This window comes from Emys orbicularis, chromosome 18 (genome assembly GCF_028017835.1).
Source record: "Emys orbicularis isolate rEmyOrb1 chromosome 18, rEmyOrb1.hap1, whole genome shotgun sequence".
Classification (NCBI taxonomy): Eukaryota; Metazoa; Chordata; order Testudines; family Emydidae; genus Emys; species Emys orbicularis.
The window spans coordinates 4430575-4454997 of NC_088700.1; the positions used below are offsets into that span (position 1 = coordinate 4430575).

The window sequence follows — 24423 nt, forward strand, 5'->3', positions numbered from 1 at the left end:
GTCAAATAGATTTATACCCTCGGCATCAGAAACAGAAGCCATTTAGGCAAAGTATTAAATGCACATAGTTGTGCTGCTTGCTGACACTGCACCCACTGAAGCCAATGGCAAAGCTTCCATCAACTTAAATGGTGCAACATCAGAGCCTTGGGTGGTAAGAGGATGGAGCCAGCATTTAGTACTCTGCAGTGGCTAAAGTAGACTGAAAAGCTAGCCAAGGAAGAGGAACACTGATGGCTCTGATGTCTATAGGGATACAGAGGAGCTCTATGGAATGAGGAAATAGAATAGAGGCGCATTATGAGGTGCAAGGTGTAAGTGTTGGTGTTCTATACAGCTGTGCTACCAAAGTGTCTAAAACTTCACACTTCAGGAACTCATTATGTAATTTACCAATCAGTATCTCTACCTGTCACAATGGTATTTAGATACAGAAGTGATAAGTGTATCACAAATACTATAGAACAGACAAAGGAGATGCAGAAAGCGTCTTGAAAGCATTTTGCCAAGTGTCAGCCAATAAAATTTACTAATGTTCTATCACTTAATTTGTTGGTAGCCATCCTTATCCTGTTGGCATTGTACCCCATTTCCACATCACAGCCATCTTTGTTAAGATATTGATGTAAGACACTGCACATAAGCTAGAGTGTCCTGGCTAGTTCAGTGATATCAGATCCCTAGCACCTTTTATTAGTCCTTTTTGTTATAATTTTTTTTTTTAATCTTATCGAGAAAAAAGAATCTGGAATTAGTTCCTGCTCTCCTCCTCTCCTTTTTGCTTGGAAACTAGACAGTAAAGCATGGAGAAAGACTCAATGCACACAGAACTCTGCCCAGAACACCACTTACATAAGGAAGTATATAATTCTATCTGCACCATAAACAATGTATCTTAGTGGAATATCAACTCATCCTGAAAGCTTTTGAAGCAATGGCCTAGGTCCTCAGATTCAAACAGTAACTAAGTCAACCTACAGTCCAGGTAAGACTGTTAAAATAATACACTGAATCAGATACCAGGAGAGCTTCACATATTACAATTAGAGCCTTGAAATTAAATCTACTATGAGAGTAAGAAAAAATATGAACCGACAATACCTTGTTACATGGATGTTCATATGAGTCTACATGGTACATGCCCTCTAAAGAAAATTACAGTAAAATTCCAAGCAGGAGATATTCACCTTGTTACTGGCTGTCTCATATCACTCAAAGTTATTCCCCGTTGAGTTGTAATTCTGACATACAGCAGCTGCCAGCTGCAGGCTTTCAAGGATCAATCCCCACCCCCAACCCATCTCCAAATTTCAAACACTTAAATAAGGAAAAATGGAGAAATCTCAAACATGTCTAACACCTTCCTCAGACTTTCCACACCTTCACTCTATGATCCCCACAAAACACAGAAATGAATATTACATCTATGTCTGAAAACCTCAAATTGTAAAGTAACCGGATGCTTAGGGTTTAAACAGTTTATTGATTTCTTAGCCATTTGTCACACGTGGAAAACAAAATTGAAAATCAACTGCTCTTCCCCCTCTACATTATTTAAAGTCAATTTGGTTCTGATCAAAGGCATCACTTTGACAATTCTGTACTGAAGTTCTCGATCTACAGCGCAGGTGAAGCACATGCAGCGTCAGGCTAAGCTTTCCACACACTGTGCCTTACGCCTGAACTGACTAGCCCTAACAGCTCATTCAATCCTTGACCTCAATGCTGAGCCTGCCAAAGGGGCCTAACTAGTGCCAACTGTGGTGGCGGTGGCCTCGTTTGTGACCTGACTACCTGTTCACTAGTCACTGAACCGAGACGTACACAGCATTTTACATACGCCATTGAATACCCTTCCAATGACAAATTTCAATTGTTAGTGACCTGGGCCACAGCCAAACCAGTGACCTAAGAAGGGGAAAGCTCCAGCTTTCTATAGCACAGTGGTTTTCATCCTTTTCTCATTTGCAGACCCCTAACATTTTGAATGTTGTAGAGTCCAGGCCAGCACAAAAATCCCCTGGCGCGCCCACAGTCAGGCTGCCAATGCTGTGGAATCACTCAGAGGAGATTGTCAGTACAGTTTCAAGGTTTCTTGCATTTTATCCTGCTCATTTGCCCGCAGCAAAGGAAAGGAACCATCTCACAGAGACGTGTGGCCTTAGAAACCTCAGTAACTTGTGGCTGGTTATGAACGGTCACAGAAGGTAAAGCAAACAAAAGCCAAGGAGATACCTGTGCTCCTCATTCCAAACTATGATTAAAAAAATGGAACAAGAAAAATCAATACACTTGAAACCTGGACACAGGGCGGGACTCTTACAGCTGCATTCAAAAGCCCCTATGTGGTAAATACAACAAACATGCTGTCCAGGGGCCAAGATAAAAAACAACAACACTGCCTTAGAGGCAAATTGGAGCCAAGGACAGGAAGACAGTCATTCAATTATGCTACTAGTGAGCCATGTTCTAGGAATAGTGGGGGTCATTTAAGATGTAACAGTTCTGTAAGTTTGTTGGGAACACACAAATGATCAGTAAGAGGCAACCTCTGAACCCTGACAGAAGTGGGGGTGCAGAAGGGAAAGGCAAAGAGATTAATGATCTGGTAAATGTGTGTCTGTCTGTTCAGGACAGATGCTTTCTCTCATTTTAACAAAAACTGGAGCCCAGCATGATCCCAGAATTGTTAACTATAAGATGTTGCAGCACCACAAAACCCATTTATGTGGGCTACCATATTACCTGTACCCAAAACAAACCAAGAGTAATTTTTATATTTTATCTACCCCCTGCTACCCTCAGGTGTGTGCACATGCACACACCCCACCAGCCTTCTCTGCACTCTGGGAGCTAATGTACTGTGCTATTACAAGCACCCATTCTACAGAGTGCTCCAGAAATGGGATTTTTGTAAATTCAATTCATGCCAACTGCCAGCTCACACAAGCAACGTGACAAGGGGGGGGAAGTGTTGACAGCAGAAACAGCTGTTGGGTGGCATTTTTGGCATACACTCAGCAAAAGCACCCCTTTAAATTGTGTGAACCATGTACATCAGCACATATAAAAACCAAAAAAAAGTTAATAGTTATGAACAGCTACAGAAAGATACAGGCCATGACTACATTTTCAGGAGCAAATGTATCTTACTGGATTTTATACAAATTTTTACAAAGAAACAAAAATGGCTATTAGCTCAGACAGAAGTCTATATCAAAGGAACACAAGATGAAGAGCGCCTCAGGCTCAGTATGTATCTTATGCAGTTCACCAAACAGAGCGTGCAAACAAGCTTAAAACTCAGCAGGATGCGTGGTGAGGAAGCAAGGGAAATAAGATCCACAAACTGCAGTTCTAGAATTACAGAGCTAGAACAACAATCTCCAACTCAATGCCATTCAGATTTTTTTTGATCAATACAAGTTTTTGCCTCCTTTGGTGGCAACATGATGGCAGCTGAACTTAGAGCAGATACAAACAAATGAGATTAGTCATACATCCTGAAACAGTTCTTTATCCCTGAGAAAAGTCTTCTCCCCATTTCTGCCTCTGACACATACAATCTGGGCAATCCCTACTTGGGATCTTTTTTTTTTTAAATAAAGTCAATTTCCATGTGCTGCTGCCATGCATCTAGATAAGATATATATAAAGTGCCCAACACCGTGTTAACTGCCTCCTCCTGAACCTAGCTTTCAAGTTCCACAGATAAACAGCCAACTAATACAGTGGAATTGGCTCCTGGAAAGCAAAGTCCATTTTATGGAGGCAGTGGACAGGACTGTTCCCCATCAAGACACTGGAGTTATCCTTCTAATCTTCATTTGTCTTTAGTCCACTGACAGCAAGCAATTGATTTCCATTCATAAAGGCAGCTACAATACCCTCCATTTCCAGAGATAGTTTGTCTCCTCGTTATGCAGAAAGGAGGGGGTTAACTAAAGAAATTCCTGCAGGAATGACTTTGAACTGGGCACCTACTTGCATTAACTAAGGTATAATGTTTCCATTAATCATTCAGATTGCAGTTATAAAGAAACAGCATGCTCTCTCAAAAGACAGAATACAAAAGGAAAGGTTCAAGGTGATTCACTTTGTTCAACGACTGTACCCAGCCTTCACCTGGGAATTCATGCTGAAGTTTACTCATGAAACCCAACAAAACTACTGTAATGTTTAGTTCCAGATCCGGAAACAACATAATTTTGTTTGATAATACAAGCCCAAATGTTACTGCACTAAAGATACATGTGCATCCTGAAAATCCAAAAGCATCGAACACCCATAGGTGGGTAATCATTACAACTGCATTAGGAATCCAAACATCTCAACCTTGAAGTGATACTTGCTTCAGAATGAGCCATTTCACATCTCCAAATGTTATTTGGCACTAACAGAGTGGAATGGATTCTCGTAGTCTTCTCTCTTCTGTAGACTCAGATAACCCTCAATAGTTTAAGAAACTGATCAGCTGCCTCTCACATTACTGTTCTTAAGACAAGGACATCTTCTGCGCAGTGTGCTGAAATTCTAAGACTCAGTAGTTACCCAGGCATGTATTCTAAAGCAGACAAGTGAGGCTACTATTCCTCTTTTGGAGTTAAATTTCTGGACAGAACCTTGTGGATCATTCAAGGAAGTCTCACTTGTTGATATAATTTTGCAGACTATTCCTTTGCAAGTGGAATTGTCGCTGAATTTTCTGCAGTTGCAATACAATTACATAAATCAATTTTTTCACCAGATGAAAAAGTTCTTAAGGAAAAAGAACTGTTCTTCCACTGAAGGCTGTCTGTTGTGTCATCTATAATAATGCATCCATTAAATGACTACTATAGAGATCAGAAAGGAATTCAAGAAAGCCAAGTAGAGCAGCTGGAGATATAAGAAAGCTGTGGAAAGGCATCAGGAAATCTGCAGTGAAGTCTTTGTTCAGCCTCCCAGCTCCTAGCAGCAAAGAAGAAAACAGTCCTACAGAGGGAATACAAGATTTCTCTCCCCATTTGAAATTTGGATTGGACATTCTTTGCATGACAGATCTAACTGACCTGAGATCTCAAGGTCTCTTACATAGGCGAGCTAATTTTTCCTTTAACTCCCATACAGAACATTCTAACTTAGATCAGCCCTGGAAAAGATCCGCTTTATATTATAATATATGAAAATACAGCTACAGGTGCAAGAGTTTAGAGTTCCCATCATATTTCTATCACCACATTTTAAGGCCATTTTAATGCCCACAGAGTTCACATAACTTGCTCCTGGGCCTGTGTTCTGAGGTCCACGTTACATGTCCTGGGTGTTAGGTTTCAGGCTACTTCCAAATTTCTTAAAGAGAACCTTTCACATTGAGAAACTTTAGTACATAGTAGAACCAACGGGCAAACTGATGACATATGTGCATTAACAAGGGCTTTCTCCCCTGAAAGCTGCAGTGAAGTTGAAATTCTAACCATCTGAAAATCATAATGTATGATTGTTTCATCTCAAACACTGGGTGACAACTCCAGTGAAGGATTCGGCAAAATGAAAAACCAAGTAGTGATGGTGACAGCACTTATTCAAAACATAAATATCATCTACAATGACAGCAGAAGTAATTCAAAAAATATCAGCAAAGGACATTGATTCTTTAACAAGTTCTCTCTTCTTTCAAGTTTTCAACAACAGAAGTCCCTCTTTAAGTTCTTTTATGGTTAATTTGGGTTAGAAGAAAGAATGAAGTCGGGTTATGGATTCTTACCTTCAGTCCTGTTTTTTCATCATCACTACCATTATTTGTAGATGGCGTTTCATCCCCTTGCCTGGAAACCAAGACAAAATCTTCACTGTTAAGAGTGGATACCGAGTCTGAAGAGACACTGATTTTTCCAACAGAGACCTTGTCATCCATGACTTAAAAAGGAAGTTCGACTCATGAATGAGATTAAATTTTATATACTCCTGAAAAACAAAAATCATAAAAATACTTATATAGAAGTTTGTGCTTGAAGCTCAAATGTTTCTTTTCAGAAACTCGATGACTATTAAAGATCAACACATCTGACTGCATAGCTAAGTAACAGTTCTCAGTACATCAGTGTGCACTCATGGTCCTGCCTTTTCAATTTGCTGTGAAACTCTTTACTCTGAAAGTGCTGCACTGGTTTCTATAGATCACAAAACAAAGTTATATTTTGAAGTGTTTCACGATCACCTTTCCCAGTGAAGGCCCATCTACTTTACAAACAGATTCACATCTGAGGAACTGGTTATAACACTTTCATTGTGCAGTGTAGATGGGGCCTAAAATCATACTCCCAAGCAGTGCTTAAGTTCATCTTTTTAAGAAACATGGTTAAGATCTTGTCTACACTGCCAAATGAGAGTTGTAACTAAATCCCAGACACAGTACTGTCTGTAGTGTAAAACAGGCTCATGGAGTATGTGCTATGCCTGGTGATGGAAGACATTATTTTAGGGCCAGCATACTTCCAACTATAAACCTAGTCATACATAACCTGGCCTTCCCTTCACCTATGTTCATGCAAATGTCATGCTAAGGTTTTGTAAATATCAGGACAAGCCAATCATGAAATTCGACTCTCAAATAATCTCAACATTATATGATTTAATTCGATATGCTGTACTTGAGATACAACGGACCCCTGAGAGCTCAGCAATAGTTTATGCATCTGCACTGACACTTTTGTATTATAAGAATCAGCTCTGGACACCCTACCAAGAAACAGGAAGAACATCATAGGCTGGCTCAGTGCTGCAAGTCAGAGCCAACAGATAGGCTAAAAAAAGTCACAAGGACTGGCACTGAGATACACTTTAGATAAAGGGAACACAAGGTGGAGTTCAACTACACACCTCTAACGTCAAAGGTTCCTAGAACACCCGGCTAAAAATAGAAAGCCATGGAACAAAGGGCCAAATTCCTTAGTGAGTCCGTATTACATGCTCATCACAAGAGTCCTGGTCTTTACTGACTCCAAAGGATGACCAAACCTGATTTTTTTCCCCCATTTGAATTGTGCCCTTTGTCCTGTGGGGAACTGACCTCACTTGGCTACCAAAATAGCAGCCAAACAATGAGACAGCTTGGCACAGATACATTTTTCAAAGTGCACACAGTGGGTACACAAAGGATACACAACCACCGGAGAGGATTGCTTTTTGACTTGGTGCCCTACAAAGTCCATAAGCCACGCACAGGAGGTACTCTGGAATTAATGTTGGATGGATTTTCAGCATCATTTTAGGCATGAATTTTTAACAGTGAGGATAATTAGCCATTGGAACAATTTACCAAGGGTCATGGTGGATTCTCCATCAAAGGCAATTTTAAATTAAGATTGGATTTAAGAAGTGTGTTAGTTCAAAAGGAATTATTTTGGGCAAGTTCTATAGTCTGTCTTATACAGAAGGTTACACTAAATGATTAAAATGATCCCTTCTGGCCTTGGAATCTATGACTCATCCTGCCTGATGAATGGGAATTGTATTGCAGACAACAGTCCTAGCCCACTCCACCAATGGACTGGCTGCACGCTAGGACTCAATACAGCCAGATGACTACTCCTTACTCTGAGACTGATTTTCTCCTCCAGTGCAAGGAACATCTGAGATTAGAGTAACACAACTTCACCATAAACTTTTACTGCCCCAACTCATGCAAATATATTGCCTTCTATTTTTTCACAAATGGACTGTACAATTGCTCTTAACCTCTTATGAAACCTTCTCTCTGAGTGCCAAGTATTATTACAGCACATTTTCTTCCAAAGCATACATGCAGACAGTCGTGAAAGTCACTGAAGGAAGGAGCATTGTGTGATTCTCCTTTGAGAAGCATGAAATTCTTTAAAAATGCAACAACATCCTACACTTGTCATATTCAGACAATTTCACACTTACGAATAAAAAGGCTGCAAAAATAGCAGCCTAGAAGACAGTGGCTGTTTTTTCAGTACATGGCAAATGCCTTGCGTATTCCCACAAAGGCTTCTGGGTTTGATTTTTCTTAAACCAAGTTACAATTTATTGAACTCTACCAAACCTACTGCTGCCAAGGAATTAATAAAACTGTCACTCATGACTCTCTGCCCTGTCACTGAACTGAGGGAACAGTGTAAATTTAAGGAAGATTGTAACAGTAAGACATGAAAGATCAATTGGAATATCACATCCATCACCATGTCTAGGAAGGCTTGAGGATGTAGTATATCAGAGTGACCCTTGTTCTTAGAAGCCACACTTTATACAAAGTACACTGCTTCTGGACAAAAACATAAAAGTTTATTCATGAACTTCCTCTCTTCTGACCCACATTGGCCCTACTATCCCCCCTAATCTTATCTGCTCATGTGCAATGTTTTCCTGCTGCTCTATACAATAGGTTTGGAGAAAGTACTTGAAAATACTCTCAAGCCCAGATGATCTCCAAAATTTGCCCAACTAAGGGGCTCCACTGACCCCGTCAGAGGCCCAAGGAGTGCGCTTTATTTACATAAAGCAGACAGCAGCCACCTGTCTTTAAGACGGGTTGTGGCCCACAGAGATAACCAGTCCCAGTTTACAATCTTCCACCTTGATCTAAGCAGTCTCGCTCCAGACTGAGACTTGCAGACTTTGCGAACAGCATCTGAATAATGAAGCTGAGGGCAGTGCAGATGACCATGCTCTAACAGCAGTAGATATAGCAGGGAGAGCTGAGCAGCACAGAGATGCAGATCTGAGGAAAGAGCTTTATGAGTGACAAGCAAACAGAGAGAAGCAATGAAAGGAGTAAAAGTCTCATTTCTACTGTATTATCTAAGGATGCTTACTAGCAAATACCATAGGATTACTACCAAGGGCTTTCTGATAAACCATCTCAACACTATTCTCACCTATGCCCAGGAAGGAGGGCATCAAATTTAGCATCACCTGATGAAAAGATTCCTTTATTACCTTTAAAGCCTTTCCACCTCTATCTGAGCAATACATTTTGCCTTATTTCTGAGTTTTCTCTGCTGTGTTTGTATCAGTGGCCACAAGGTTAAAAAACCTGTCTTTGCTTTTTGTTTCTGACATCAAAATTCCAGGGTCAGCGTCAACCTGAGTCAATCAGTTTAAAAAGTTGAAAGTCCAACATTCTTTCATTTTATACCCAACAAGGAATATTGGATATGATAATTAGTAAATGGTTATTAGTGATCATTTCTGAATTCCAAGTACAAATTTATTATGAGACTCATTTCTACACCACCTACAAAATTGGCAGCTCATCTGAAAATAACTACATTATTAACAAAATGCAAAATAAAAATAAGCCCCCAAAACCTTCTCTTAAAATATTTTTGCCAATACTTTGCAAATGGAGTGTGAACGAATTAAAATTTTATTAGAAAATGTTTAAAAATAGATGATACAGTGTTGAAACTTCAGTTATTAGTCATCCGGGGTAACATACAGAGTATAGGGGGATGTTAGTATTTTGACATTGGAGCTATACTCCTGAAAGACAATGGGAGTAGAAGAGCTGGCTTTGATCATTAGCAGCTGTTAAAGTAAGGTAAGGAGCAGTTTAGCAACTTATTTTGGTATAGTGTGTCTAGTCTGAAGTGCTAAATTTAATCTATTTTCAAAGCCTGACAATCTGGTACCTTTCACGAGCACTAAATTCACTTTTAAAAAAAAAAAGTATGCTGTGATTTCACATACTCTCTACTCTTCAAACAGGCATCACACACAATAATCAGGGAATGTGTGTGATTGGCTAAATTTATCCGCTACAAGAATGTATCAATACCACACTTACAGTGCAACAATAAGAGATCCAAATGAGCCTAATTTTCCCACCCATACACTGAGTGATACCTTGCTCTCCAAGCAGTCTCTCTGAAATCAATGGGACCAAGTATGAGAAAGTTACTACTCTGCACAAGAAAGGGTAGCAGGATCTGGCCCAAAGCAAGACCCTTTAATGTGAAATATTAATGTAAATTATTGGCCTCTCACAAATAACTCGACAAGCAAAAATCTGTGTTCTGCATATAGAAAATATCAGATTTTCAATTCAAAGAAATTCCTTGAAGGAATTTTATCAATTGTTAAAAAACATTAGAATTTTTATCTGACCATTGATGCTGAGAAAAGAAAGGAGCGTAGCTGCCATAATTGAATGAGAAAGAGCAATAATGAATTCCATGGGTTTTTTTGTTGGAATATTGCCATGGTTTAATTCACCTGAATTTCCACATTCCCTTACTTTGCCTTGCATCTTTCAGCACCTTCTAGATCAAGAGTTACTTTAGATCAGAAGGCTCCCTGTAGAGCACCCACTGGGCCCTTTACCTGAACCAGAGGACTTGGGATGGCTGTGGAATAGGAAGTCTATGAGCTCACTAAAATAGGTGTCAGTCTAAAAGAACTCACCTCAAAAATTTGCAATACAATTAGAGGTGGCAGGCAGCACCATTAATCTCACAGAATCAGAGAGCAAGAAAACACAGCAGTAGGGACAACACTCTAGCTATGGTGCTTGCAGATTGTCTAAGAAACTCAGGACGTGTATATCCTGCATCTGGGAGTGAGCCTCTCAAGCCCAGGTCCCCAGACTGGTGGTAGCAGAGCTCACACTAATGCTCTAAAAGTAGCTGTGCAGACATTGCTTTGATGTCATGGCTTGGGCTGGAGCTCAAGCTCTCAAACCCACATCACACACCTGGCTTCAGAGCCCAAGCCGCAACACTTACATATCTATTTTTAGAGCACTAGCGCCAAACCTGCTAGCATGAGTCTGAAGACCCAGGCTGGACGCTCACTCTCAGATGCAGTGTAGCCCTTATGGTTTCCAGTCTCACTGTTGAGAGGTTTAGGAGAGAAAGTCCCCACCAAGCACAAATCTCAGATTATGTGCCACATCACAGCTCAAAGCCCTTCCAGTGACAACTCTAAACACTGACAGTGTCCCTAAGCTTGTTATTATGGGGTTAATTTTGACACAAATAAAAAGTAATTTTTCAAAAACAGAATGGGTAACTCCTAAGACACCAGAAACTGCCTCACAGAATCTGGATCTTCAGGTCACAGGTTCTCCAGTAAGGGAGGGAGAACATCTAAGAGAATCACATCGCACAAGGCTCCTTTATAACTGATGGGTCCTTTTTTGTTTGCTTTTGATTTTTACTTTTCATTCCGCTCTACTCTGCGCTGGTTAGGCCTCAGCTGGAATACTGTGTCCAGTTCTGGGCACCACATTTCAGGAAAGATGTGGACAAATTGGAGAAAGTCCAGAGAAGAGCAACAGAAATGATTAAAGGTCTAGAAAACATGACCTATGAGGGAAGATTGAAAAAATTGGGTTTGTTTAGTCTGGAAAAGAGAAGACTGAGAGGTGACATGATAACTGTTTCCAAGTACATAAAAGGTCATTACAAGGAGGAGGGAGAAGAATTGTTCTTCTTAACCTCTGAAGATAGGACAAGCAGCAATGGGGTTAAATTGCAGCAAGGGAAGTTTAGGTCGGACATTAGGAAAACCTTCCTAACTGTCAGGGTGGTTAAACACTGGAATAAATTGCCTAGGGAGGTTGTGGAATCTCCATCATTGGAGATTTTTAAGAGCAGGTTAGACAAACGCCTGTCAAGAATGGTCTAGATAATACTTAGTCCTGTCATGAATGCAGGGGACTGGACTAGATGATCTCTCAAGGTCCCTTCCAGTCCTATGATTATATATGGAAACGAAGCATCTAAATTCCTCTTGCTTCAAGGGAACAAAGAATAATTGTACTCCTAATTTTTTAGCTCCTTGTAAAGGATTGTTCTCAAAGGAGTATCATGGCCATAAAATGGTGTAGTTTTCCCATTGGACCCCTCCTCTATGTCAATCTGACTTCAAGGGCCAAATGAAAACAGGAGATTCATTTTAAGATTAAGCTTCCTCACGTTCCCCTACCCCTGTGATTCTCATGAAAGAGAGAAGCATGACAAGCAGAGATCTCAGGAAGGTGGTTGAATCACCCACAAAGCCAGGTATCAGAAAAAACATAAAAGAGTTCAAGCTAACACAACCTTAAACCTGTTAAGGATTATCAATATAGCTGATTCCATAAGGATTTATTTTTAATCTAGAAAATGTGCTCGGGACAAAATGCTTATGTCAGGCTCCAGCACAAAGCAATTGCTCCAACCGCGGAGACAGACTCGTAGGCCCAGGGAAACAGTGGTTTATAAAAGAAACGCTGACACTGCCCTATCCAGAGCAGCAAAAGAATGTCACTGAAATGAGTTCACTGCAAAGTCTATTCTCACGAACCCAAATGACATTCCAATAGCATTGTGCACATCTACAGGTCTCCCTTTTCAGGCAGCCATAGGACATAGATCCGTAAGTACAGAGAAGCAGTTAGCATGGAAGATAAGGTTCTCCAGCCAGAGGTTAGAGTGACCCTTATAAGGGTGCAGTGTGTATTTATACAGCTTACATCATTCACTGGGGATTCAAACAGAAATGTATAGTTACATTTATTGGACCAGCATGGCTCTTTGAAAATATAATCTGAAACCTTCAAGCAGCAGCAATGACCTTAACAGTCTCATATGATACATGGTACTAAAAACTGTCTGCAGCTGGACTTGGAAAGCAGAAGGAAATTCTCATGCCTAACTGTTAGCTAATCTGTTCACTGTGTATCTATAGCCAAGTCTGGTCAGGGCCTTGACCTTCTAATGTTAAGCAGGGACATAAGGATCATTATGGAAAACATGATAACATCCACAAAATTTAAACAGTTCCGCAGAACTCCATGGAATGAGGCATTCTGCAACAGTGTAGCCCAGAAGTCTTACCGAATTCATGAGTCCAAACCAGTGTATTATTTTGTCTATAAAATCCTGACAGATCAAACAAAGTTGGGAATACAGACCAGCCTATGTATTTTTGCAGCATGAGATGCCTAGACAGAATCTGATCTCCAGCTTTGTATTTCTGCACCACAAGGCAAGGTCACTTGCTGGTTTAAACTAGTGTAAATGGTGGATTCTCTGTAACTTGAAGTCTTTAAATCATGATTTGAGGACTTCAGGTAACTCAGCCAGTGGCTACTGGCGTATTACAGGAATCAGTGGGTGAGGTTTGTGGCCTGCAATGTGCAGGAGGTCAGACTAGATGATCATGATGGTCCCTTCTGGCCTTAAAGTCTATGAGAAAGTCATAATCGTTGCCCCTCGCACCACCTGCATTTTAATTTTTCACTTTTTTTTATACTACCTTAATTTACAACATGCAAAAGTGCAAAGGTGAATACTGTAAAATCTACAGCTACCAAAGTCCAATTTCATTTGAAACTTTACGAGATTTTTCAAACATATAAGGTAGTATAGTGCTTGTTTATTGCTACTTGTTTTCAATCTCTGAACTAGGATCATCAGTGCTTGGAACTTACCTATTCCAAACCATAAAAGTCTAAAACAGTATGTGCACTTACAAACAGGATAACAAATGGGATAAAGAAAGGAGGAAGATCGAGACTGGAATGTAAATCAAATGAAGGGGAAGCAATAAAGTGCCAGATTCTAGCATCAATGTGATATCTGACAAGCAATGACCAGATACAGTCCCAGAACATGAAGATTTGAAAATGGAATTTGGTTATTTTGTTGACATAACTCAGTACCCATGAAAAATAAGCTCGGCACTGTCTGGCAACACAGATTTAGAAATAATGGACTTATGATTAAGGGAACAATATCAATTTGAAATCTAGTCACTTTCAACTGAACTTCAATTGCATCTGAGTTTCCTGGCAATTTTTGTAATTTTACAAATGCATTCTCTTTAAAAATATATTTCCTTCCCTTGTTGTTTGGGTGAGTCTATTACACAAGGGGAAATTAACAAAAGTCCCTACAATATATAGCATGTGAGTAACTTTACACATGTGAGTAGTGCCACTGAACTCAATAGCATTATTCATGTGCAGAAAGTTACATGCATATCTGTTTGGACGGTTGGAGCATAACCAACTAAATGGGAAAGAATGAAAGACTATCACTTTGGTTTCTAAGCACCATTATCTTAGTATCTAACCAGGCTCAACTAGTTACTATCAGAAACTTTTAAAATGCTGCCTGAAATATGCAGAGGAGGACAGAATACTATTATTAGAAACTACATTTTTTAGCAAGTGTCATCTTATGCCTCCAATCCCCACACCAGTTAACATGTGTGGGCAACAACTGTCCCATGCATACTGGATTCCTCGGCATAGTGACAGTATCTATTCATATGTCCATGTCACCCATCACAATGTCCAGCACACAAGCCCTGTGTGAAGCATGCCAGGTGCAGCCACCTCATATCTGAAGGGACAGGTGGGTCTCTACCCACTTCTAGCTCACATTGCCCCACTGCTGTTCTCCCACCTCTTTGCAGGCACCACTGTCCCTAGGCAGAACATGCAATAAGGTTATCATCAATAGCTCGAAAGCTAGTGACAACTATAATGAACATTGCACATGTGTTTCTATTACAAACACCAACTTTCAGCCCTTCCAGATATTTTGCAGGCTGTATATCCACACAAGAGTTTTTGTAAAGTTCAAGCAAAAGTAGTCCAGAGGCTTGAGTGTGACAAACAGTGAGAAAAATACACTATCCTATCAATCAAACCAATCCTGTGACTAAGAACAAAACAGATCCAGCACAAAAACAGCCAGAGAGAGGATGGACGGGGACATCTGGCCAGAAAATAGATGTGACTGAGAATTGTATGCACACATTCCAGTGAAAACCGTCTGGCATTTAGCCATGTGATTAGAGACTGATAACACACTTTCTACACATGCAGTACACTCAGTATGATGGTAAGGAACGTTTACCAATATTGTGCACGTCCCTGTGGATGAGTTAGGGGTGCAGAGATCAAGACAGGGCCCCACAGAAATCTAGTCTCATGCACGACACAGAAAGGTGCTCAGAGATCTCAGGTGCTAAAAAACTTTGCAAGAGAGCAGCATAAGGTGGAACTCTGCAGAGAGAGAGAGAGACGGGGGAAAGCGGGATGCTGCAGAATGCACAGGGGACCTCATTAAGGGGCTTCAGGGGACAGGCACCTTGCGCGGGATGGCATATGCCGGGGTGCCTAGCCCAATACTTCCAGGTTCTGGAGTTTCCTCCCTCCCTCCCCTTTGAAACTCCCAACAACAAAACCACCCCCCACGCGCTGGTCGCACGTTCTGAGGATCCTGACAGCACGGCGCGGGGCCCTCAGGCACCGGGCCGCACACCGGGGGCGGGCACTGTGTAGGTGAGGGGAGCCGCGTACCGGGGCTACGCGGCCTGGCACCGCCGGGCTCCGTGAGGAGCGGCCTGGGCCCACCCCCGGCAGAACCAGGCCTGGGCAGCGGCTACCCGCAATGCGAGGCCCAGGCCCGGGGGGGGGGGCAGGAAGGCTCGGGCCCCGGGGGGGGGGGGGGCGGACGTTCGGCACGGGGAGGGCGGCGCGGCCGCTGGCTCTGGAGGGCTCGGGGACCGGAGACCCCCCAGATGCGGAAGAGACGCGCGGAGTCTGATCTGGCCCCTTCCGCCGCACAACCCCGGGGGCGACACGAACCGGACCTACCCGAGCCACCGCCGCTGCCTCCTCCGGCCGGGCCTCGGCCGCCGCCGCCCCCACCACGTGACCCAGGCCGGAGGGGAGGGAGACGGGACAGGGAGAGTCTTCCGGGTCAGAGGAGGATGCACTTCCGGGGCCCCGGCGGCGGCTGCTCCGGCAGCGGCCGCGGCGGCTCCCGGTGGGTTCGTGAAGAAACCGGGCAGGGGCAGGAGCCCCGGAAGAAGATTTGTGGAGGGGTACTTCCGGTTCCGGTGTCCTCTGGCCAACGCCTCCGCCCGGGGCCGGATCCGGAGAGTGGCCCCTTCCCAACCTTGCGGGGAGGGGACACCGTGGGGGCGGCTAGAGAGAGGAGGAGGGGGGAGCGTAAGGAGGTGAGTGGAGTGGGGAAGGGGGGAGCCTGGGCGGTGTAGCACTCAGCCCCACTTGTTAAGGGTGGATTTTTAGACCATTTTTCCTCAGGGTCACGAACCAACCACTAAGCCAAGGGGGGCGAGGAAGTGACTTTCTATGTGGGCTAATAATCCCATAACTGTCCCCTATGGGGCTTTTCGCTTTCCCCTTTAGCAGCTGATAGTGTGAGTGTCAGACCCAGGACACTGGTCTAGATGGCCACTGGGCTGGTCAGGTTTCTTCCTTTTATATTGTGGAATTACATAAAGTAAAAACTAGGAAAGCCCTAATAGCTCATCAGCTGAAATTACTTGTAAGAACAAGGTGCAGCCACCCAAGAGAGGATGAGAAGGGGAATAAAAGGATGTTACCCTTGTTATTGTTATTGCAAAGCCACAAAGAAGGATGGAGCCAAATGCAGGTAGGCAGGTGCTTTTGGCCCTTTGCAGGCCTAGTATTTTATAAATTGGAGAGGAATTCTGACTAACCCCCAGTAGTCTTCCAATACTGTTCTTCCTCAGTATTGGAAAAATGTTTTTCAAAACACACGTATAGTAGTGTGGACATGTGAACAGTTAATTACTTTCAAATCATTCTTCTTTCTTTAAAGACATTTTAAAGTTGTAAGGCAAATAAGCCTTTGGCTAACCATGACTTTTCTTCTCTTTCCTTAGGTAATTCATCCAGAATCTTTTAAACTGGTAACACATTGAGCAATTTGCAGAAACTTTCTCTGTGATGCTTGAACAAGAAAACTAAGGTACCATATCTAGTTAATTTTGAAATGTCTCTGTTGAACTAAACTGAAGAAGTACGATTCCTCTGTTAGACCTAACCTGTTTTGAATAGGAGTCACGTCCGCCTGTCAGCTGGAAGGATGATGGCTGTGACGTGTGATATTGAGTGGAAATAGCATGTAGAACTCAGAAAGATGCAGAGAGCTTTCTCCCTCCCTCCTCAGGCTAGCCAAGAATATAAAACTGGAGGATAGCCAGATCTGGAATTTGCATTTACAGTATGATCTACTTCTTGTGTAGGTCAAATTACTTGAGGGGTATGATGGAAATCTTCACACACCTTTGTGGGGTATTGTTTCTGGAATATCATTTTTCTAACAATGAGTAATTTTCCATTCAAGCATTAATAGCCACTTAAAAGTAATTACATTTTAGGAAGCAGTGTGTTTCCTGTGAGAAAGTGTTTTCTGGTGCGACTGCTTATTAGGTGGTGAATGGGAGAGAACAGGGCTATCTAGCAGTTTGACTTTATTTCTCACCCTTAAAAACTCTCAAAATAAAAATGCTTGCTTCAGTGCTCGATAATGGACATTGGACAAATGCATAAAGATGAATGAGATCCCAATCACTTCCATTGTGACTATATCTGGTCTAAAAAATTAAGTTCAGTACTAGAATTCTGCGCATTTTAGATGTGTAACAGGCTGTATTTTATTTAGAAATGCCACCAGGCAAGCAGGAGATGTTGAGGGTGGAAGAATTTTAACTATTTTTCTTAGTTTGATTCATAGACCATATTTTTCCTGTTCAGTACATGAATGTTAAAAAGCTTGGTTTAATATTACACTGTCCTCTCTGACAGGTGCTTAAGTGTAACATTGAGAGATCAATTGCCTATGGAAATTGTTCATGCTTTAAAGCAAAACAAATGCTAAAAACTAAACGGACATTGAAGGCTCAAATTGAGCCAAAAACTTAGTTTTTGTTAATACGAAAGCAAGCTTTTACAAAAGTTTAAACCAGTAGAAATATTTATATGGTTTTATTTTAAATTCCAAAGAAATAGTGTATCTATATAACTATAATATTTTAAATAAACGTTCTTCTGTAGTGTTGGGGACATTGCAACATTATACTACTGCATGTGGATTAGAATATGAAATAGTCTAGAAATTGATTAGGTTACTTTCACTGTCCAAGTTGTGTGAAATGTGGAAAAGTAAATATCATTAAGATATTCAAAGTGAACTTAACTTTTAAAATTATTTCATTTTTAATAGTCTTGGGTGTTTTTATTAATATAAGAAAATGTTTTGTAAAATATGTATGTTTAACCTGCACCATTGGCCCCTTTTTAATTTGCATGATTACATCCATTAGTTTCCTCATATACTGTTTCTTTATTTTTGTTTGATTTTGTTCTTTAGATCTGCCAAAATGTCCGAAAGATCAGATATCCTTCACTTCAAGTTTGACAATTATGGAGATTCAATGTTACAAAAAATGAACAAACTGAGGGAAGAAAATAAGTTTTGTGATGTCATAGTTCACATAGACAATGTTGAGGTTCATGGGCATAAAATTGTGTTTGCTGCAGGCTCCCCCTTTTTAAGAGATCAGTTTTTGTTGAATGACTCCAGAGAGGTTAAAATCTCCATTCTGCAGAGTTCAGAAGTGGGGAGGCAGTTGCTTTTGTCCTGCTACAGTGGTATTCTGGAGTTTCCTGAGATGGAGCTGGTAAATTACTTGACTGCTGCAAGCTTTCTTCAGATGAGCCACATTGTGGAACGATGTACACAGGCTCTCTGGAAGTTTATAAAACCTAAGAAGCCATTGGAGAGCAAGGAGGATTGTGAACAGCAAAGCGATTCTTCTGAGTTGAAAGAACACCAAGGAGATGAGGACTCTCTGCAACAGGATTCACTATGTATTCAAACCTCAGAAGACAGTATGGACATGGAAGATAGTGACATTCAGATTGTCAAGGTGGAGTCTATTGGGGAGGTGTCTGAGGTTAGAAATAAAAAAGATCAAACCCAGTTTATTTCTTCTGAACAAACTGCTTTACATTCATCAGAGCCTCAGCACTTTTTAATCAATTCCACTGTGGAAAACAGAACGAGTGAAATAGAACAAAATCATCTCCACAACTATGCCCTTTCTTATGCTGGCAGTGACAATTTCATCATGGCCTCTAAAGACATGTTTGGTCCTAACAACAGAGGTATAGACAAGGGTCTCCAATGGCACCACCAGTGTCCCAAGTGTACCAGAGTATTCCGGCACCTGGAAAACTATGCTAATCATTTAAAAATGCATAAACTGTTCATGTGTCTGCTGTGTGGTAAGACGTTCACTCAGAAAGGCAATCTCCACCGACACATGAGAGTGCATGCAGGGATCAAACCTTTTCAGTGTAAAATCTGTGGGAAAACCTTCTCTCAGAAATGTTCTTTACAGGACCATCTCAATCTGCACAGTGGAGACAAGCCTCATAAATGTAACTATTGTGACATGGTCTTTGCACATAAACCTGTTCTGAGGAAACACCTTAAACAATTACATGGAAAAAATAGTTTTGACAATGCCAATGAAAGAAATGTTCAAGATATAACGGTGGACTTTGATTCTTTCAGCTGTAGCACTGCTACAGACAATAAGGTCTGTCAACAAGCTGATGCAAGCCAGATACTGGATGCAGGGAAATTGGCTCAGGCTGTGCTCAATTTAAGGAGTGATAGCACCTGTGTTAATTAAGCATTCCAAGCAGCCCTTTGTAGGCATCATGAAGAAAGGAACAAAAGGTTGGATTTGGGCTTTCACCAAAGCAGATGGTATGCCCTGAAAGGTTGTGTACAGATTGAATTACAAAACCTAACAGGTTGTCAGCCTTCATTCTAGTCTTGTTATTTTCTGTGACTAGCAATCCTCATGCAGGGTTTCTGTCTGTGTCCCTACTGGTGAGCATGGGGTTAAATTTTGGATTTGTTACATTTTGGATCATTTACTCTGATTTGGAGACATGGGACTGTCACCTTTTGAAGAACTCTTGCTGTGGGCAGTCATCAATTAAACTATGTGCTGTACAGTTAAGGGCCTGTGTATGTCTGGGCAGATAGAAGAAACAACAGCAAGGATGAGTCTATGAGATAAAACCTGACTTTTTCAAAAAGCACTGGATAACTAAGAGTTATGTAGTTCAACTGCTAATTTATCTGTTAAAACTTCAGTTATTTGCCTTCCAATCTTACCCAAATCCCTAAAGTTAAAATTAAATACTTTTTTCCATGTGTCACTTTTTTGTCCCTTTTAAACTATGTAATTGAATTTTCTCTGCTAATCAGCCCTACCCCAACCGATAGCAACTTTCAGGATTATTAACATGGATGTATGTTTATAAAGAGCTAAAGCCCTGAATGATCTAGGTGGGTCAGGTAGATTACATGGTACTGTTTGTAAAGAAAATAAATTGCAGATTTTTAGAATATGAGGCTGATTGCCTAGGGTCAGGGTATGACTTCTTCGTTGATGTAGGGCTACTGAGGATGTGCTTTCACAGCATAATTAGCTCAGGTAATAACTGGAATGCTACCCCTAGCTCAACTCCCATCCACACACGGAATTCTCTAGCTCAAGTTAAGTGGTGCTTTAAATTCTAGCTAGCTAGTTGGGAGGGAGGGCGTTTGAAACTTAAGTGATGTTGATGCTAAAGCTAGTAACTCTCTGGGGATGCAACAACTTGAGTTACAACAAGCATGTAGAGGACAATAAGAGAATAAATAATACCCAATGTGGGCTTCTCAAAAATCATGCCAAACCAAACTAATTTCCTTCATTGACAGGGTTACTGTCCTAGTGGGTAGAGGGGAAGCAGTAGATGTATGTTCCCCTCCCTCCATCTTGATTTTCAGTAAGGCTTTTGACTTAGACTCACATGATTTTTTCATAAGAAAACTAAGGAAACGTGGTCTAGTTGAAGTTACTATATGGTGGATGCATAACTGGTGGAAAGACTGTATTCAAAGAATAGTTATCAATAGTAGCTGTCCAATTGGAAGGCAGTATCTAGTGGGGTCCTGCAGGAGTCTGTCTTGCGTCCAGTACTACTCAATATTTTCATTAATGACTTGGATAATATAGTGTAGAATGTGCTTTTTAAATGTGAGGATTACCACCAAACTGGCAGGGATTTGTAGCACTTTGGAGGATCAGATCAGAATTCAAAATGATCTTGCCAAATTAGAGAATTGGACTGAAATCAACAAGATGAAATCCAGTAAAGTCAAGTGTAAATTTAGTAATAAAAAAGCAAAAGCACATATAAAACTGAGAATAACTGGCTGTGAGTTTATACTGTTGAAAATGATCCAGTAGTTGTAGTGGATCACAAATTTAATGAATCAACAATGTGATGCAGTTATGAAAAAGGTAAATATCATTCTGGGGTGTATTAACAGGAGTCCCATATGTAACACACAGGAGGTAATTGTCCCACTTTACTCAGCAGTGATGAGGCCTCTGTTGGAGTGCTATGTCCAGTTCTGAGCATCTCACTTTAGGAAAGATGAGGAGAACGGGAGAGCAACAAATTTATAGAAGGTTTAGACCGGGTCGCCCAGAGGATTCAGGGGGCCTGGGGTCTTCGGCGGCGGCAGGGGGCCCCCCGCCGCGGGTCTTTGGTGCACTTCGGTGGCAGGTCCCGGAGCGGAAGGACCCCCCGCCGCCGAATTGCCGCCGAAGACCCGGAGCGGAAGAAGCTTTGGGGGCCTGGGCCCCGTGAGAGTTTTCCAGGGCCCCCAGAGCGAGTGAAGGACCCCGCTCCAGGGGCCCCGAAAAACTCTCGTGGGGGCCCCTGTGGGGCCCGGGGCAAATTGCCCCACTTGCCCCCCCAGGGCGGCCCTGGGTTTAGAAAACCTGACCTATGAGGAAAGGTTAAAAAAAAAAAAAAAAAAAGGCATGTTTAGTCTTGAGAAAAGGAGACTGATGGGGGGGATGTGATCATAGTTTTTAAATGTGTTGAGAGATGTTATGGAGAACAATGTCCACTCGAAGGTAGCAGCAAGGGAGATCTAGATTAGATATTAGGGAAATTTTCTAAATATAAGCTGTAATGAAACAGGCTTCCAAGGAAGGTTGTCGAATTCCCATCATTGGAAGTTTTAAGAACAGGTTAGACAAACACCTGTCACAAATGTTCTAGGAGGTTTACTTGGTCCTGTCTCAGCACAGAGAGCTGGACTAAGTGATCTTTCGAGGTCCCTTTCTGCCCTACAGTTCTATTATTCTAACTCAACAGCAACTAATCAAATCAGGCTGTGAAACTCCCGTATTGCTTTGAAGTGTGGTTGCTCTCACTCAAGCTAGGCTAGCTTGAATGCAGTAACTAAAGCATGCTAACTTGTAGTGAAGACAAGCACTAAAGGACCACCTATCACTGTATATACTAAGACATGGTAAAGACTTCAAAATAAAATTATTGTTCTGTCTCCTATAAACATTGCTTCACATAAACCACAGCAATTGTGACTTTCATATTTGGTTTTAAAGCAAAGCTGGAGTGGGGAATATTGCTTTATTTATGACATTGTGAAAAGAATCTCTTTCAGCAGCTGAAATGTGTAATTCCATACTTTTTTTATTATTATTATTATTATTTTTTAAACTCTTCCTAGAGCTCTACTAGGAGCCATGTATGTCAGTTAACTGGGGGAAAAATATAAAGTTAGATCATAATCTCTGTTGGATCCTAAAAGTATGCACTTCATCTTGAAAAGTAGACTAGAATTTAGCTACCACCCTACATAGTTCATGAATCCTAGAGCTTTACAAGGTAAGAGTTTAGATAGAGTAAGATACAGGTGTCATTGGCTGTAGATTAATGCATCAGTTATTGACTGTGCTCAGCAATAGCTCTTTTACACATCTTTGAACCTCAGACCTAGAGGGAATGGAATGTTAACTGGGGGTTGAGATTATGCTGTACTTGTTTTGAAAAGTGTCATGGAAGTTTTAATCTAGATGGCTGCCATCGTAGTTGGAGTGAAAGGACCATGCTTTAATATCTCATCTGAAGAATACCATTTACAGAAGAGCAGCACTCTTACTGAACTGAAATGCAGTGTGGTCTAATAATCTACTGCTTGACCCTTGGTAAAGAACTGCTTTTCACATTTGGATCAAGTATTACTTCTAATGCAGCTGTTTAAGTCTAGTACTGTAACAATGCTAAACTAAAATATGACCAAAGCATTTTATTGCAGAAAATAATGTATATTTCATTATCAAAAGACAGCTTGGGTCTTGAGAAAAGGGGCATACAAAAGTCAGAAGTTCCCAAAACAAGCATTACAGTGAATGAAGTGCTAATGTTGCAAAATGTTATGAAAGGACACAATCACCTTTTCAGGTAAAAAGTTTTAAACGGCTATAGTTGCCTGTTATGTGTACAGTTTTGGAATAAGTAATGGGCAATGGAGAGGGGAAAACAAATATCACAGCAGATTAATTTAGTTCTGAAATGTAACTATTTTAGGAAACTATTTCTTTCGGAATCTTGGTTCAGAGACAGCTTGCATGGAAAAATAAATTAATTTTTTTAAAGAAAAAAATCAAAAACCTGCTTACAGAATCATCTTGAGCTGTTACCCCATGGTTATTATGTCTGAAATATTGCATGTGGATCTGATTTCAGGCAGAATCTTCCATATTGTTCAAACATTTTGATACTATAATATTCATTATGTGGAAAATGGGTTATCATAGCTCTAATGTGGACTAGAGACAAAGAAAATCTTGTCAATGCTTTTTTCCCTGAATTAAGAATTAAAATGGAGCCTGGCACTATTGTTATAAAATCTATTTATACAGACTATCCAAAGGCAGCTTTGTTATAGAATAAAATGAACTTAATATGTAGTCAATCATGTATGTATAACTTTCTTCTAAATCACTTTTTATTGCAAAGTTCTAACTGGCCTAGATCCACTTGAAGTTGATAGTGCTGTTGCTTAGTCAGATAAATTCTATGGCAATTGTCATAATCTGTATGTTAATGTGTCAAACACCATTTACTGATAAATGGATAATCTCACAACTGAGTGTAATGTACAACTTCCTGCCTATCCTAAAAATAATTAGGGGAAAAGTCTACCATTACTAAAATATTTGTAAGACACTTTGGCCACATTTGTAAGGATTATTTTTGCTTTTAGAACCTATTTACTTGATGAACATATGGGTAAGAGAACTACTGTAGGTTTGTCTTACTTTTTATAGAAGAATTTTACAAGTTAGTGACTCTGACATACCTGAAGTATCAGGTTTTTTGTGGGTTTTCCCCCCTCCTCCTCTGTGGCAAAACTTATAAACCTATACAATTTGTCACACCAGTAGTCTTATTTGACTTGAACATAGAGCACATTGAATGCAAAAGTACAGAACATGAGAGGACTGGTGGTGAATACTGGAGTCATTTTGAGAAGGGATGGAGAGTAGGGAGAGAGAGTTTAATTAAAAATGTGATACAAAGCAAAACTGCATTAAAAATATTACTGGTATCCTGCAGTCCTGTGTTGTCTTTCTTTCCTTTTTTTTAATTATAAAAACAACAATGGTGCAGATGAAATGAGCAAATGTACAGAACTGTAGTTCACTATACTGACCTGATACAGAGACATTCAAATTCTCCACGGAGAAGGGATA

General features: G+C 40.9%; 2 protein-coding genes across 2 annotated transcripts in view; one reads left to right on the forward strand and one right to left on the reverse strand.

Moving 5' to 3' along the window:
• The window catches only part of RABGAP1 (RAB GTPase activating protein 1), a 108056-nt gene extending 92413 nt beyond the window's left edge, over window positions 1–15643 (reverse strand). Inside the window, exons 1-2 of the mRNA XM_065418647.1 lie at window positions 15602–15643; window positions 5747–5946 (exon numbers count right to left, since the gene is read on the reverse strand). Of these exons, the coding sequence (XP_065274719.1) occupies window positions 5747–5896 (150 nt within the window). The 5' untranslated portion in view covers window positions 5897–5946; window positions 15602–15643. The remainder of the gene's footprint in view (window positions 1–5746; window positions 5947–15601) is intronic.
• A 1019-nt stretch (window positions 15644–16662) lies between these two features.
• On the forward strand, window positions 16663–20017 carry ZBTB26 (zinc finger and BTB domain containing 26). Its single transcript, XM_065418848.1, has 2 exons — window positions 16663–16745; window positions 18150–20017. The coding sequence occupies exon 2, from the start codon at window positions 18160–18162 to the stop codon at window positions 19477–19479; it is 1320 nt and encodes a 439-aa protein (XP_065274920.1). The 5' UTR covers window positions 16663–16745; window positions 18150–18159; the 3' UTR covers window positions 19480–20017.
• The last annotated feature ends 4406 nt before the right edge of the window (window positions 20018–24423 follow it).

What these genes read in the sequence shown, in the direction of transcription:
- ZBTB26 (XM_065418848.1), top strand. Translation starts at nt 18,160, where the DNA reads ATGTCCGAAAGATCAGATATCCTTCACTTCAAGTTTGACAATTATGGA.